General features: G+C 43.5%; 1 protein-coding gene across 2 annotated transcripts; it reads right to left on the bottom strand.

Moving 5' to 3' along the window:
- Window positions 1-679: 679 nt before the first annotated feature.
- On the bottom strand, window positions 680-11,388 carry zgc:162331 (uncharacterized protein LOC793007 homolog). 2 transcript variants are annotated; one of them, XM_049009754.1, is made up of 5 exons: window positions 10,705-11,388; window positions 5,471-5,662; window positions 4,694-4,850; window positions 2,814-3,075; window positions 680-2,685 (listed from the first exon to the last, which is right to left on the bottom strand). In XM_049009754.1, the coding sequence occupies exons 1-5, from the start codon at window positions 10,913-10,915 to the stop codon at window positions 2,509-2,511; spliced, it is 999 nt and encodes a 332-aa protein (XP_048865711.1). In that variant the 5' UTR covers window positions 10,916-11,388; the 3' UTR covers window positions 680-2,508. The 2 variants fall into 2 exon arrangements, with proteins under 2 accessions (XP_048865711.1, XP_048865712.1); XM_049009755.1 differs by having other exon boundaries at window positions 2,896-3,075.
- Window positions 11,389-13,818: the final 2,430 nt, after the last annotated feature.

Below are 13,818 nucleotides of genomic sequence, written 5' to 3'. Positions count from 1 at the left end.
ATATATATATGCATATTTGACTACAGTAAAACTTCAAATGTCTGCTAAACCACACGGCAAAGTGTACAGCTAATGGCAAATGACATGCAGGTGAAACTCTTTGCATCTATGTAAAGCCTTGAAATGGAAAAACACAAATGTGGAAACTCACAGGTCATTTTTACAACACAGGTTGAAGTCCTGTATGTGATACATACTGCCACTGTCGTGATTTATTATGTTAACGTGTTAATATCCTCTTTGACTGAGCAACAAAGATTCATTCAACAAAGATCATTGTTGACTCAGTAGTTAACACCGTTGTCTCACCGCTCCAGGACTGGGGGTTGGGGTCTCACCTCTCTGTAAGGTCATGCTGTGTGTGATGTGTCACAAGGGAGACTTGGGATGAATTTTTTACACCAACAGGGATGAATTTGGCCGTCTCGTTTAGGGCAAAATGGAGGAAAAAATACCAATCAAATGCCACATCTTTGGCTCTTAAGACATCGTGTGCAAAATGTAGGTCCGGCATGGTCCGCAAATCTGAAGTCCTTCTGTAAAAATCTGGGACCAATCATGCACTAGATAGTTATTTCTCTGGTGAGAGCGGTTACACAAAACCCAAATGTGATTAGCAACATTGCTTTTGAGTCTATTGGTCTGAGGCAGTAATAGAAATTAAATTAAATGAAATGACTTGACATGAAATGATGCTTTATTTGGCATTCATGCTAGTATTGGTACAGATACATTGGAATGAGTTAGTATTTGTACATCTCATCTGACTCTCTTTTTTAAGATATACACATATATACCGGTGAGCGCGAAATGTGGGGTCAGAGGGCATGATCAGTCATTTATCCGGCACCCCAGGAGAACTTAACACCACACTCAGTGAATCTCCTTAGATCTGCTGTATCAGGACGTTACCTTTCAATAGCATATATAACATATTATTATTATTTCTATAGCACATTATTGGAAGGAAAAAGTACTAATACAGAAAAAAATTTAAATATCCATCTAAATATTTGCACACAAGTAAGATTTTGACATTTGCGACAACGTAGCTGCAACATGCTGCCTAGCTCTTTATGGTTAATCACTGTGATTAGGGTGGCTCTTTATATACGAAGTCACAATAAAATTAAATAAAAATGTGAACTCCCTGTGTAAAGGGTAGATGTTGATACGCAGTTCAGGACTTTATAAAATCTTAGCTATAATTGCTAAAATAAAAAAAACAATATCTTGAATACAATGTGGGCTACAATATGACCCGGAAAACTGGTGCCCAAAAACACATGTCTACATCTATATATGAATTTGTCAATCAAGAACAGATTGTCACTCCTCTCCATTCCACCTGTGTCCACAGTACTGAATGGTCCATACAGCAGTATACTGCCCTCTGTTGGTACTAAGTACACAATATCAGACACAGGGCACATAGAGAGCAGCTTGATGTTTCCTCCCAGTCCTTGTACGTCCATGACTTTTACTGCACGTCCTTCAGTGGGATTGTAAAGACCCACACAGGACCGTTCAATAGTAACAAAGCATGTCAGTCCTCACCTGACTGTGCTGTGAATCTGACTGTCAAATCAACATCAGCAACAAACTGAGAGTAACTTGGAAAAAGTATTTATTTGCATGTTAAAATTATGTACATTTCTACTTTTAAATACGTATCAAGTGCAAAGGTAACAATGGGAGAGATTATTTCTATTGGTCCAATTCTGATCTCATAATGTCCATCTCATGCTTTAATGGTAGCATGGCTGCCTATCTGTGTTGGTACCTCATAAAGTGCAAAGGGTATAAATCCAGATCATTAGCAGCTGCAATATGACACCAAACGAGCGCTGATGCTTGAAAACAGCAATAAAAAAACAGTCAGTTGAGCAATCAAATCCCCGGCCTTCGTAAAGCAAATTCCTATTTACGTTCTAAAAGACCCTGCAAGTGTGGACCTCGCATTTACTTTTTCCGATATGATTATTTGAAATGTACATCTTTATCTGTGATGGCATCCCATTCTTGTGTGCTCAAGGCCTCCTGACACCGTGATGCATAGATGTGGTTGCCCAGACCTTACCCAATGTCCCAGCGCTGAGCAACAGAAAGTATCCTGTGCAGTAGCTCAATATTGCAACCAGCTAATCACAGCTACTGCTCACGCTACTGTGATGTGATGTCACTTCCTGCCACCACAAGGCAATATAAAGGTTTGGGGATAAGGGTGGCTCAAAAGCAAATGGACGAACAATAGAAAATATGGTAGCTATTCTCTGAAATAAGTGCATATTAAGAAGGCTTGGGGGGGGGGGGATATATATTGCTATCTCGTCTCAAATTCAGTGCATTTTTCAGCATAATGTGTGTTTTACATGCCCTGTGGTAATGGCTGATGTGGATGGAAAAAGAGGCAGATGAAGAGAGAGATACAGAGAAAGCATAGAGAGAGAAATTGTGGAGATAGGATTCGAGGTTGGCTGCTATGGTCTTGGTCCTGCATGGGTACTGTCACAGTAGGCAGGGTTGACCTGCATTGAAGGGATGGCTTCTGTGTTCTGTGAGGGAAGGTGCAGGTAGACAGGGGCAACTGGAGTGGGCACCCTCTGCAGCACCACGGGGGGGTACATTTGACAGTCTGTGGGGTACAGGCCTGGGATGGGGGGCTTTAGCAGGCTCTCCTGGCTCCTGTCATGAATACAAAAACATGCATTTATTAGAGGAAGGATTCAATTTTCAACTCTTCCATTACTTGACCCATACTTCAGTTCCAGCTGCAGACTTGTGATGACTATTTTGTCAGGAGACGCCTATACCTGAAAGGCACTCGTCCATTTTCGCTGAACTCTACCCATTTCCCTTTCATCACGGATGGTGTCAGGAGGATGGTGCTCCCACCTCTGATAGCCGTGGTTCTCAAAGCCACTTTGCCCCCCTAGGTACAGGGGGTTGCCGGATGGGGGCTGGTAGGACAGGTGAAAGATCTTGGGAGGGGGGAATGCATCCCAGTCACCCTCCTCCCGCTCCAACCAGCAGTCACTCCTCTGTGACGACGGTCGCTTCCTCACCTTGCGTTTTCTGAGAATAAGGGAGCCTTCATTCATACACTGTCAGAGTCACATATCATACACCTACAACAAGTGGACCAAGAGTTAGAAATGCACCCAAGCGTCTGCTGTGACAGTCAGATGAATTACAAATAATTCATCCAGGGAAAAGTTACAATTTATGTCAGTTCAGTGGGATTTGAACCCACAACCTTCGTAGTGTAATCATAGCTCGCTACCTGTTGAGCTGCAGGAACTAATAGCATGACATATACACTGCGCATGAGTCCAGATCCACCGCTGTTGCACCTCAGGCAAATCCACAAAATGCCCAGTTGATGTGGCCCAGTTGAGGTGAGTCATTGTCCTGTGAAGTTACCCGGATATGTTGAACTCCGTCACATGTGACCCACACTGGCTTTGTTTTCCGCTTCACCTCGCAGTCTGCTCACCGCGGCTTCAGATCAATCCAATCTCCTACAAACACTCCTTCTAATCCCCAGGCTCCCATTGCACCTCTGTCACTTTAAATGAGGGGGGGGGGGTGATTGCTACCAAAGGGATTTACATATTTTTCCCACATATTTTGCGTGACTTGCTAACCAGGCCTCCCCTTATCTCGCTAGCACACCACTTTATCAGCCAACCTGATATATAAACACACTCAAATCATATATTTAACCTTATCCCCATTATAAACATTGTTTGTACATATCACAGATTTGCCTGGATTGGCAACACTGATCTGCAGAGTGTTTTTGGTCGTCGGTAAATTGTGTCGCAGGGTTACGTCACGGGTTATTTGCACGCAGGTTGTTAGTTCTGAAATTCACAAAAACCAAAAGCCGCGTATGGGTTAGAAGGTTATGCATGCATTTGCATGTATGGCTTTGCGATGTTTATGCACGACACGCATCATTTACATACATTTTTCATTCTTCATTCATTCTCCCTGCAACCCTCTACTGAATACAGTTGGGAGATTGATGGATTTGATGGTTTAAATAAACAAAAAGTATGTCGCTAACCTTTTACTGTAATAATTTTAATAAAGCTGAAAATAATCCCACAAACAATAATCTCATACTTATCAAACTATCCAGTTTTGAGCTGATTAAATCCACCCCATTAAATTCTTTACATGCTTGCTATTATTATATTCCATCATCGAGGTTGTCTTTAAATTGGTATAAAATTGAAAACGAATCCACATCCCAAATCATTTTGCAAAGCTTGTATATTTCAGCTGTTTCCTCCTGTTCTAGAATTTGTAGAAGAGCAGGGCATAGAGCTTTGGATCTGAATCAATAATTCTTTGACCCTGCAAGTGCGGGTACCTGGCTTCTAGGGTACCTACACCCAGATCAAAGCCCTGTTCTGATTGGTTGCTCAATGTTACGGCTGAATGACGAGCTGTATTAGTAATATTACATTTTTCTGATTATTGTCTCAGCCCTGACATCTTATTTATTTTAGCACTGCAATCAGGAGTCCAAACACTTTGAATCATGCTTACGTGTGCTGCCATCTCATTACTACCCTTGTCTCTTACATACCTATACCGATGCCCTGCACCCACCTCTGCCAGCTTCTTTCCAGCACCTGCTGTTAAGTACACCCAGCCCCCCCCCCCCTCCAGAGTGACACACCTGGACCTGCCATCTCGTCGTCGCTCCCTCTTCCTGCCCAGGTGCTCCTGCACGCAACAGATGATGAAGGAGGCAGACATGGAGAGGATGATGATGCTGCTGACCGCAGACGCCAAGACGGCCACCTGCAGGCCCCTATCCTCGGGCTTGGGGAGGGCTGATTGACGGGCGAGGAAATTGGAGGGAGCGGAAAAGGTCAGCGGGGGGGGGGGGGGGAATATGAAAGTAAAAGTATTCAGTAACCTAGCAGGTTTTCCTTGTAAAACAACCTCCAGACTTAAAATCTCAAAAGGAAAAATCTCTAGGAAGTATCTACTAAAGCTGACCAGAAAATTGCCGTCTAAATTCAGCTGGACCTAAAATAACTAATATATGGGAGACAATTTGATAATAATTAAATATGCAGGTCTGCTTAATGGGGGGGTGACATATGTCCCTAACCCTCTCCCCAGTTCCTATTTCGAGGGGTTAAATAATCTGGGAACAAGGCGTTTAAGCTACCAGTGCAGTGGAATCCATTTTATGATCGGGGATATCACTGTCTATGGACTGAGACAAGGGGCACCATAAGGGGGGGGGGGGGCTAGAATAATTCCACTCAGGGGCCCTAAAAAATTTGGAACATAATTAGATTGTTCTGGGTTGGGGGCCCAGTCTGATAGGCCTTCATGGGGTCCAAATCTCTGGTGGCACCCCAGGTCTGAGGAATCAGATGTATGTCGTTAATTGGGCTCTGATATCAGGTGTTCAAACATGTGCCACTCGGTAGCTTCTCACCTTCACAGACTGGGAGATAGTTGCTCCACTGGGGCACGCCGTCCCGAAGAACACAGGTGACCTTCTCACTGCCTACCAGCTGGAAGCCTTCTCGGCACCAGAACGCCAGCACGGATCCCAGAGACAACCCCGTGCCCGTCTCCACATAGAAGGAGCCCCGGCGGGGAGGCAGCAGCGAGACGCAGCCCAGGCCTGTGGACGTAAATGCAGCAGAGAGGAGTCGCACTCTCTCTTCACTCTCTTCATGGAGAGATGACGCTGCGGCACCACAGGATTAAGAGCGTGCGATGACTTTCGCTTTAAACATGAGACGTCTTTCTTTCCCCTCTCCCTCTCTGTTTTTTTGCATATCCATCGCATCACCTCTTTTGCAAAAATTGGTTTGAAGTGAAAGCATTGTGGTGATGTCAGGCTCATGGCAGTTTTACTTACACAAAAATGTTCTATCAGATTGTAGCAAAGGTGGATTCAAGCAGCTAGAGGGGGCGGAACCAACCAATCAGATTTCTTGGTCCTGCCTCCTCTAGTTGCCTAGACCCACCTCTTCTACAATCTCATTGGTAATCTCCCTGAACCAATCATTTTTCCTTCTGCACTCAGAACATTTTTGTGTAAGTAAAACTCCCATGAGCTGATGTCATTCCTCTTCATCCTTATCTGTTTTCTTTCCTTTGCCTCTTGCACCCTTATTCTCAATGATTCCTCTTCACTAAAAGATCTCTTATACCACGTGGTCCTATCCTATTCCGCCATACAGACCTGCCTCATCCAGCGTCTATCTGCCTGTCAGTCGGGCCCATCAGCAGCCCAGCTTCCAGCGGGTGGCTCACACAGGTACCTCATAGCCTCTTCTCTTATCTGGCCTAGCTGGAACAATTACGTCATCTAGTGTCTGGTTCTTCCTTGACTTTTATCGAAAAGCAGCTCAGAACTGCAGCCTTCTATGTAGGCGACTATATATGGAAGCGAGTCTCTTCCAGGGTGCTTGTACGAACACAAGTGTCTTACAAGAACAGACCACTGCAGATATCTGGACATCTAAGCTTATGTCATAAATGCAATTCCTTAACTATTTAGCTAACTATCTCCGCTAATTTCTCCCAGTCTAACTTGTATCAGATTTATAAGTTAGTTGTAAAGTGCACAATGAACACTGAAGGCACTGTAGGTGGTTGACACAATTATCCTTAAGCCAGGACACTGGGGCTCTGCGGCCCATTTGTCTTGCCCATGTGGGACACCAAAATTTATTATGCATACTCTGGACAGAAGCAGACACAGTTACACAATGTACAAGGGTAGCTCGCAAAAATCTGGGGTTTAGAAGTTGAAAGAGTCCCTGTTTTTGCCATTGTCCATTTTTCATACTCAGAAAATCAGTAAAATACCTGCTATGTGAGCTGTGCTGGATAGAGGTATCGGGCAAGCAAAAAAACATGTGAATCCCTTTTGCATCACATTTTCACGTTCTGTTGCAGGGTGGAAATTCTGTTTGGAGTTATTTTACGCTCTCTATAATACAAAACTGGCAGAGAACTTAAATTGCAGGAAGATGACAACTGAACACCTGTTACTTATTTCTCTCGTTCCCTCTCTCACTCGCTCTCTCTCTCATTCCAAGTGTTCAGAAGACAGTGTGATTTAATACCGATTAGACCATCAGTTACAGATTTATTTATCCCTCTGAAAGCTTCAGCTGATGACTGTAGAGAAAGGCAGCCAGAGTAGAGGGCAGAAGCTCTGGCACTCAGCTCCACATGGACATGCTTTTCTGCTACACCCTGTAGGCAGAGGTACTCTGCTGGCTGATATTGTACGGGCAGCAGGTGACATGATCACGCCGTGACCCGTGGTCCCGCAAGCCGGCTGGATGCTGCTTCAGAAAAAGCAATAAGCATATTGCCTAACAAACAGGACATACAAAGGGCAAGACAGGAGGTCCCATTCAGTTATGGAACATATTGCAGAATACAAAACGGCCAGTGTTCATTGAAGGGGCAGGCCTGTCTACTGGGTCTTTCACTGTACATCTGCGGCTGGCTTGATTGCTTTGGTCTCGCACACCGCTCGTGCTCTCTAACATCACACCAGTGTAGATGCAGGTTAACAGATGCCACTGTTCACCAGCTTACGAAGTGTCATGACTGCAGGCAAAGCTCACGAGCTCACACAGCACATGGCGTGGTCTCCTGGAGGTAACTCTGTGACGTTAATGGCTGAGTAATCAGCTTATCGGTCCGCTTCTTCAGCCTGGAGTGAGGATGCAGTGTGAACCCCAAACCAGAGCACTGAACAGACGCTCCTCTAATTACAAAGTTTCAACTTATGAACTTTCTGACATACGAACAAAGAGGACTGTAAATCCAAACTGTGTTCATTGGGCTCCCGTTTCCTGTCTGCAACATCAATTTTTTTTTCCTGCGCGCCAATTCCGCCTAGTATGACTTCTGGCCACTACTCCCGCCGCGCAGCAGAGTAGCGTGCGGACTCTCAGCATCCTAGTTCTTTGTACTTGTGTATACCATTAAAACGATGTTGAATAACGACTTACGAACATTTCAAGTTGCGAACGACCATTTGGAACGTATCTCATTTGTAAGTATAGGAGTGGCTGTAGTTCCATCCTTCCATTAATCCATCCATCCATCTTTCAATCACTAATTCTGTACAGGGTGTTCCCATCCCTGACAGCATTGGACAGAAGGCTGGGGAACACCCTGGATGGGATGCAAGTCCATTGCAGGGCACAAAATTTCACAGAATAACAAGAGATAACGATACTCTGATGAGTAGCAGTGCTGTTAATTACTGCATTCGATCCCAACTCCGTACATCAATGTGCAGTCAAGTGACCCTTTCAACACATCACACTGACCACAGGACCTACACACACATACACTACCAGTCAAAAGATTTTGCACAACACAGGATTTTACCACTTTTCCATTTATTTGATACACTGCATGTTTTCTGTTCTTGTTAAGCATTCGAAAGTTGAGCGAACATCTATAAATGAAAATTTAAGTCAAATAAAACAAGTCTCCTTTATAACACAGAAAGAGTATGTAACAATGCATGTCTGACATCCTATTAATTGGTCGTGTGGTGATGGCACAGTTGGATTCTAGGCTGTCCTTTAACTTTAAACACGGTGAACTGTTTTATCCCATGAAACAAAGCAGTATTTAATGTCCCCTGTACAAAGAATGCCCCGTATTTTCTCTGCTGTTTTGACTGCTAGAGGAGGTTACTCTGATGAATCAAAGATATGACATTTTCTTGCTAATAAAGGTATTCAAATGGTGATGATACTGTAAATTTATTGTTAGTAAAGAATATTAAGTGTATTTTTTGTAAATGTTAAGTGAGCCACACGCGAATGTAGAAAATGTTAGTGTGTGCAAAACATTTTGACTGATAGTGTATATGTGACCCATCACCACGAAATGAGTCTTAAGTCGCACTGGTAGAAATACACCCATAAGACTCATTTCGTAGTGATGGGTCACATATGCACGATTAACACTTACAGGCCTACAGACTATACTGTGAGACTAATATGCGGCTGAAGCTAAGACTGACCCAGTGATGAGAATGTTCATAATTCAGCAAGGTGTTGATTGGCTGTGCTATGGTACCAGAAGTGGGTCAAGTCAGACTTGTCTCTGAGAGGGTAGGGTCACAATGGAGAACCGTAATCCGCAAGCAGAAAGGAACGTCCAGCAGCACTATATGGAATATGGGATTGAAAGGGTCCTAATTAGATTATTGTAAAAGATTTATTTGCAAAGAACTGTTTATTAATTTTTTTTTCTCTATACGTATGTTTGGCATAAGCCAGTCAAAACCCCTGGACTAAACCTATCTACATTCTCCAAATGTTTGGAGCAAAAATTGGACAGCACAAAATAAAACAGGAAGGCGAAGTCTCGACGTATGACTTTGCATTTCTAAAGATTCCTACATTATCGGCTGGAGCGAGATATTGATATCAGAGCGTGTTGTCCACTGCCCTCCCCGGGGTAGAATTACAGTACAGCCTGCCTTTGAAGAAGGAAGACACATCTGACATTGGAATATTACAGATGGGTGTGAGGAAGTTCAGCCTCAGAACTGAAGTGGGAAAAGGCTTTTTCCTCAAACTCTTTGCTAATTGGGCATGTAGACAACTTGCATATCCATGACACAAATGCATAGAGGCTGGTCTGGTCTAGGTCCATATATTATCATCTCTCTTTAAATAACTGTGGATGCATATGCAATAACCAAGCAGTGGAAACTGAGTTATATTTGAATTCCTTCCAGCTCATTAAATATGGATGCTTTTCTAAAAAAAAAAATCGCTATGCATTTTTCTTAAAAAAAAAAAAAATAAAAAAAATCACTGTCCAGCATTTAGTCTAAGAATGACGTAATATCTAGCACTGGTGCGAATGAACTTAAGATAAGGGGGCACGTACCCTCTCAGTGTTTATAGTATAAACGTATGACGTAGCCACTCGCCCACCAATAACACACTGTTAGCATCCAAATGAAATACACGTTCGTGCATTAGCGTGTCTGAGGTTTAAAAGCAGATGGTCTACCTCCTGCCATTCCTCGGGGGTGCCAGGCTTTCATTTCAATGTAAGGCCTCCCTACAAATCATTCCGTCTGTGTTTTATTTGATATTTAGTTGACTAATATGACTGCATTATATAAACGTATACAAACCCACTTAAATGAATTTAAATAACAAGCTAATTAAGTAATCCTGCTACACACATATATAAAGGTATACATTACAATATATTAATGTATTACAATATATCAATTTCATTCTTATATATGATTTTCCTGGAAACGTCATACAGAAGGGATTAAAGTTGAATGGTTTTATAAATCAACAGTAAAGCTTTCTGTGTCGCGCTTAAGTAGTTGTTGTCCTTGTTTGCCTGGCTCTGGGGCATTAGTTTTCATTAGGATTTCCGCTATTATGAAATAATGGGACGTTTTTTAAATCCTAAGGCGATTGCGGTCTCAGTGCGTCTTTAGTGCGGGCACGTGAGCGTCCAGTCGCGTGCTCAGTGCCAAACATGTGAGCGTTTGCATGTGTCAGTTTGTGTGATTCACCTACAGTGAGCCTATTCCAATAGGAGGAATGTTTTTAGCAGATGCATATCCCTATCACCCTGCAAACTCAACTCGTGCTCGCTTCCGGAAACACGGAGTTAAGCGCAAAGTGGGCTTCTCACCTGTGTAGTTTGCAATCGCGGTCTCCGTGACGTTAGTCCACTCCTCAGCAGCTGACATAGTGAAGGATCTCAGGACGACTGGACTAACCGACGAGCCCCAAGTCACAGTAACCCCCAGGCTCAGTCCCCACACAGTCCACACCAAAGGCCACACCTGGACCATACATCGTGGAACAACTTTACCCGTTGTAGGGCCACGACAGCCGTGCATTTTGTCCTTGGGAGTGAGATCAGCCTCTACGCTATGTGTATCCTCGGTGGACCCCCACCGTCCCTGGGCAGAGAGGACCAAGACAAAACAGAAAGATGAAAAGTGAACTCTTTCTTGTGTTTTTGTCCACAAAATCCCAGCCCCAGTTGTGCCCCCTCTTCCTGAATCACTCCGAAAGGAAGCAGTTAAATATTATTTTTATTATTTTCTCTGGCTCTTCGGTGTCCCCGTCTCTACTCCGCAAGCTCCGTTATCCTTTAGTCCCACCCTCGCTTTGCAAGTTCGGCGCTGCCTCCGCTATAACCGGAGCTGGTGCGACTGAAGGTCTTACGTAAGGCGAGCCGCTGATATAGCGGTAATTTATGCGCTTTTAAAACCTGATCTCTTTGGCTGCAGTTATATTCTTTTTGCGTCAGCATGGTGGCGGGTGTAAGTTAGTGTGGCGACGCATGTGTGTGTTTGGGATTGCTTGCATGTCTCACTGCTACTGTGGCAGTGGGTGGAGAGAAATGTGTTTCTAAGGGGATAAATTGATTTCATTCAACACAGTTCTATGTGTATCTCGTAGGGAACGTCATGTTTTATATATAGATGCGTTTTAGGACATGCCTGGTACGCTCGATGACATTAAAAAAGTGGTATAGTTCAGTTACGTTCGTCTTTTTAGCAATAAAGGATAGAGTAAAGGACACGTATGGTGGAAATGAGTTTTGTTCACTTTAGATTTTCAAAAGGGTCTTCCATGAAACGCGCCTATCAAACGGGCAGACGCTAAGAAGTACGGTTTCAGTGGCACGGCATTAATTTCATAAGCGTTATTAGATTTTTCTATTTCGTTTGGTGAACTAAAAGCACCATCTCGTGACAAATTATAATAATGCATGGAACATTTTCCAAAATAACTGTAGGTCTGCGTCAACCACATAACACGTTATGTTTCTGTGATTTCTCTGTGCTGTTTTAATATTTATTGCGATGCATTAGCGGCCGCACGATTTACAGTACATGACTACATATGAAATTTAATTATTCTGAATTTAGGAAGTCAAAATAATCAAATTTAAACACAAACAGTGTTATAATTATATAACAGCTGGCGCTGTTGTGGGGATTGTATATTCCGTAGCACATAGTGCAGTCAGTCTGCGCAGCGTGGGGACGCGTGTGAATGTGCAGCGAGGCGCTGATCGGGGGATATCTAGCCTCAGTTGAAGAGCAGTAAATTCACACACTGCACACCGAAAAACCGATTGCTGGGGGCTGCCATCGCAGTCATACTAAAAATGTAAGAATGAGGTCGTGGAGTATCCGTAGTAATGGGCAAATATGTTACCGTCTGATTAACAAGAATTCAGCATATGAAATAAATTAATCATACCCACGACAAACCCCGTGGTCAAGACAGTTGAAGCACGAGTTTTATGTTTCTCGCACAGGTGTTTGTCATCTGAAAAAATTTAACGGTGATCGTGTTCATCGAGCAGAAGTATCCTAATTAATTTCCCACTGGCCCCCGAGTTCAGTGCAGCCTGAATACGTAGCAGTCAGAGCGGAGGAGGCTTGGCTGTGATGGATGGGTCTGTTATATTCGTAAAGGCTGAGAACGGGAGGCCCGAACACGCGTGCCACTACCCTTCATACTCATTCTGCGTGATTAGTCGGAGACCTTTCTATAATGATCTTATCTTACTTTAATAAAAAAAGAAAGCAAAATCACTCTGTGAGGTGTAGGGGTGAAAATGACTGTATAGATGGCGTTTGCGCCGAAAACACCTCATTATGTCATTCTAACAAATATGTGTGTATTTCTGTCTATTAAACTGGGTTATTTACCCTGAGTCTTTTGTAGTACTGCACTGTTTCGCAATATTCATTGTAATTATAATTTAGTCATTTTATCTTATTATGAGCGATAAATGAAATATTCATTAACGCCATTATTATATAATTCGTATGTAATTCCTTTTTATCCCAGTAACAATAGTGCTCAATAACGCAGAGGGAGGGAGGGACTGAATGAGAGAGAGAGCGAGAGAAAGAAAGAGAGAGAGAGAAAGCGAGAGAGAGACACACATTCAAAAAATCCCCCTGTTGGCAGATCTAAAATGTTCTGAGTGGTAAAAACTCAAGCTAAAGTTCAAGTCTTATAAGACTCGGAGAGTTTTATAGGGCATTACGCGACACCACTTACACAATGACTTCCACTGGGCATTCCCTCCTGAAGGACGTCACCTTTATACCGCCTTAATAATCAGAATAGTGATAGTCACGTGCAAATTGATTTCAGTCCGGTTACGCCTCTTTTATCAAAGCATTGTGACAAACAGCCAAATCAACGCATGTAATAAATATGTAATAAACAAATTTGCACGGCAAATTAAATCCGCACCTAAGCATGTGTGCAATTTCTTTTGTAGTCTACGATCACGCATAAAAAAGAAAGAAAGAATTACCCAGTATTTCAAATTACACGTTCTCCTCATGTCATCATGGGGTTTCCTTGGGGCGCTCCAGTGTTGTGCCCTAAACTGCCCCCCTGCCACGGATTGCCTCCCCTGACGTCATCGCTCCATTTAAAGGCAAAGGCGTTTCTCCAGCGCAGCAGAAGCGAACACTCGCTGTAAATTCATTTTCTTGCCCTAAACCCAGGGACGGATTATGGGTTGTGTGGGCCCCTGGGCAAAACGTTCGCGAGCCCCCCACCACCACCACCACCACGACCACAACCACTACAATTCAAGGGCCCTTGGCAGCCAAACGCCTTCCCTATTGGGTCAGGGGCCCTTGTAGGCAGAGGATCAAAGAATGTAGGCCCTCTAAAATAGACAAACGAAAATACATTGTTGATAAGCGTTGCAAATTGTTTTGGGCTTGGGGTCCCACGGGCCCCCTGCACCCCAAGG

This window comes from Brienomyrus brachyistius, chromosome 3 (genome assembly GCF_023856365.1).
Source record: "Brienomyrus brachyistius isolate T26 chromosome 3, BBRACH_0.4, whole genome shotgun sequence".
Classification (NCBI taxonomy): Eukaryota; Metazoa; Chordata; class Actinopteri; order Osteoglossiformes; family Mormyridae; genus Brienomyrus; species Brienomyrus brachyistius.
This window is presented reverse-complemented; position numbering and strand designations above follow the sequence as displayed.

What these genes read in the sequence shown, in the direction of transcription:
- zgc:162331 (XM_049009754.1), bottom strand. Translation starts at nt 10,915, where the DNA reads ATGCACGGCTGTCGTGGCCCTACAACGGGTAAAGTTGTTCCACGATGT. An exon ending in CTATCTCCCAGTCTGTGAAG is followed by an intron (nt 4,851 to 5,470) that starts GTGAGAAGCTAC and finishes CCCGTCAATCAG; the next exon opens with CCCTCCCCAAGCCCGAGGAT. An exon ending in AATGGACGAGTGCCTTTCAG is followed by an intron (nt 2,686 to 2,813) that starts GTATAGGCGTCT and finishes TATTCATGACAG; the next exon opens with GAGCCAGGAGAGCCTGCTAA.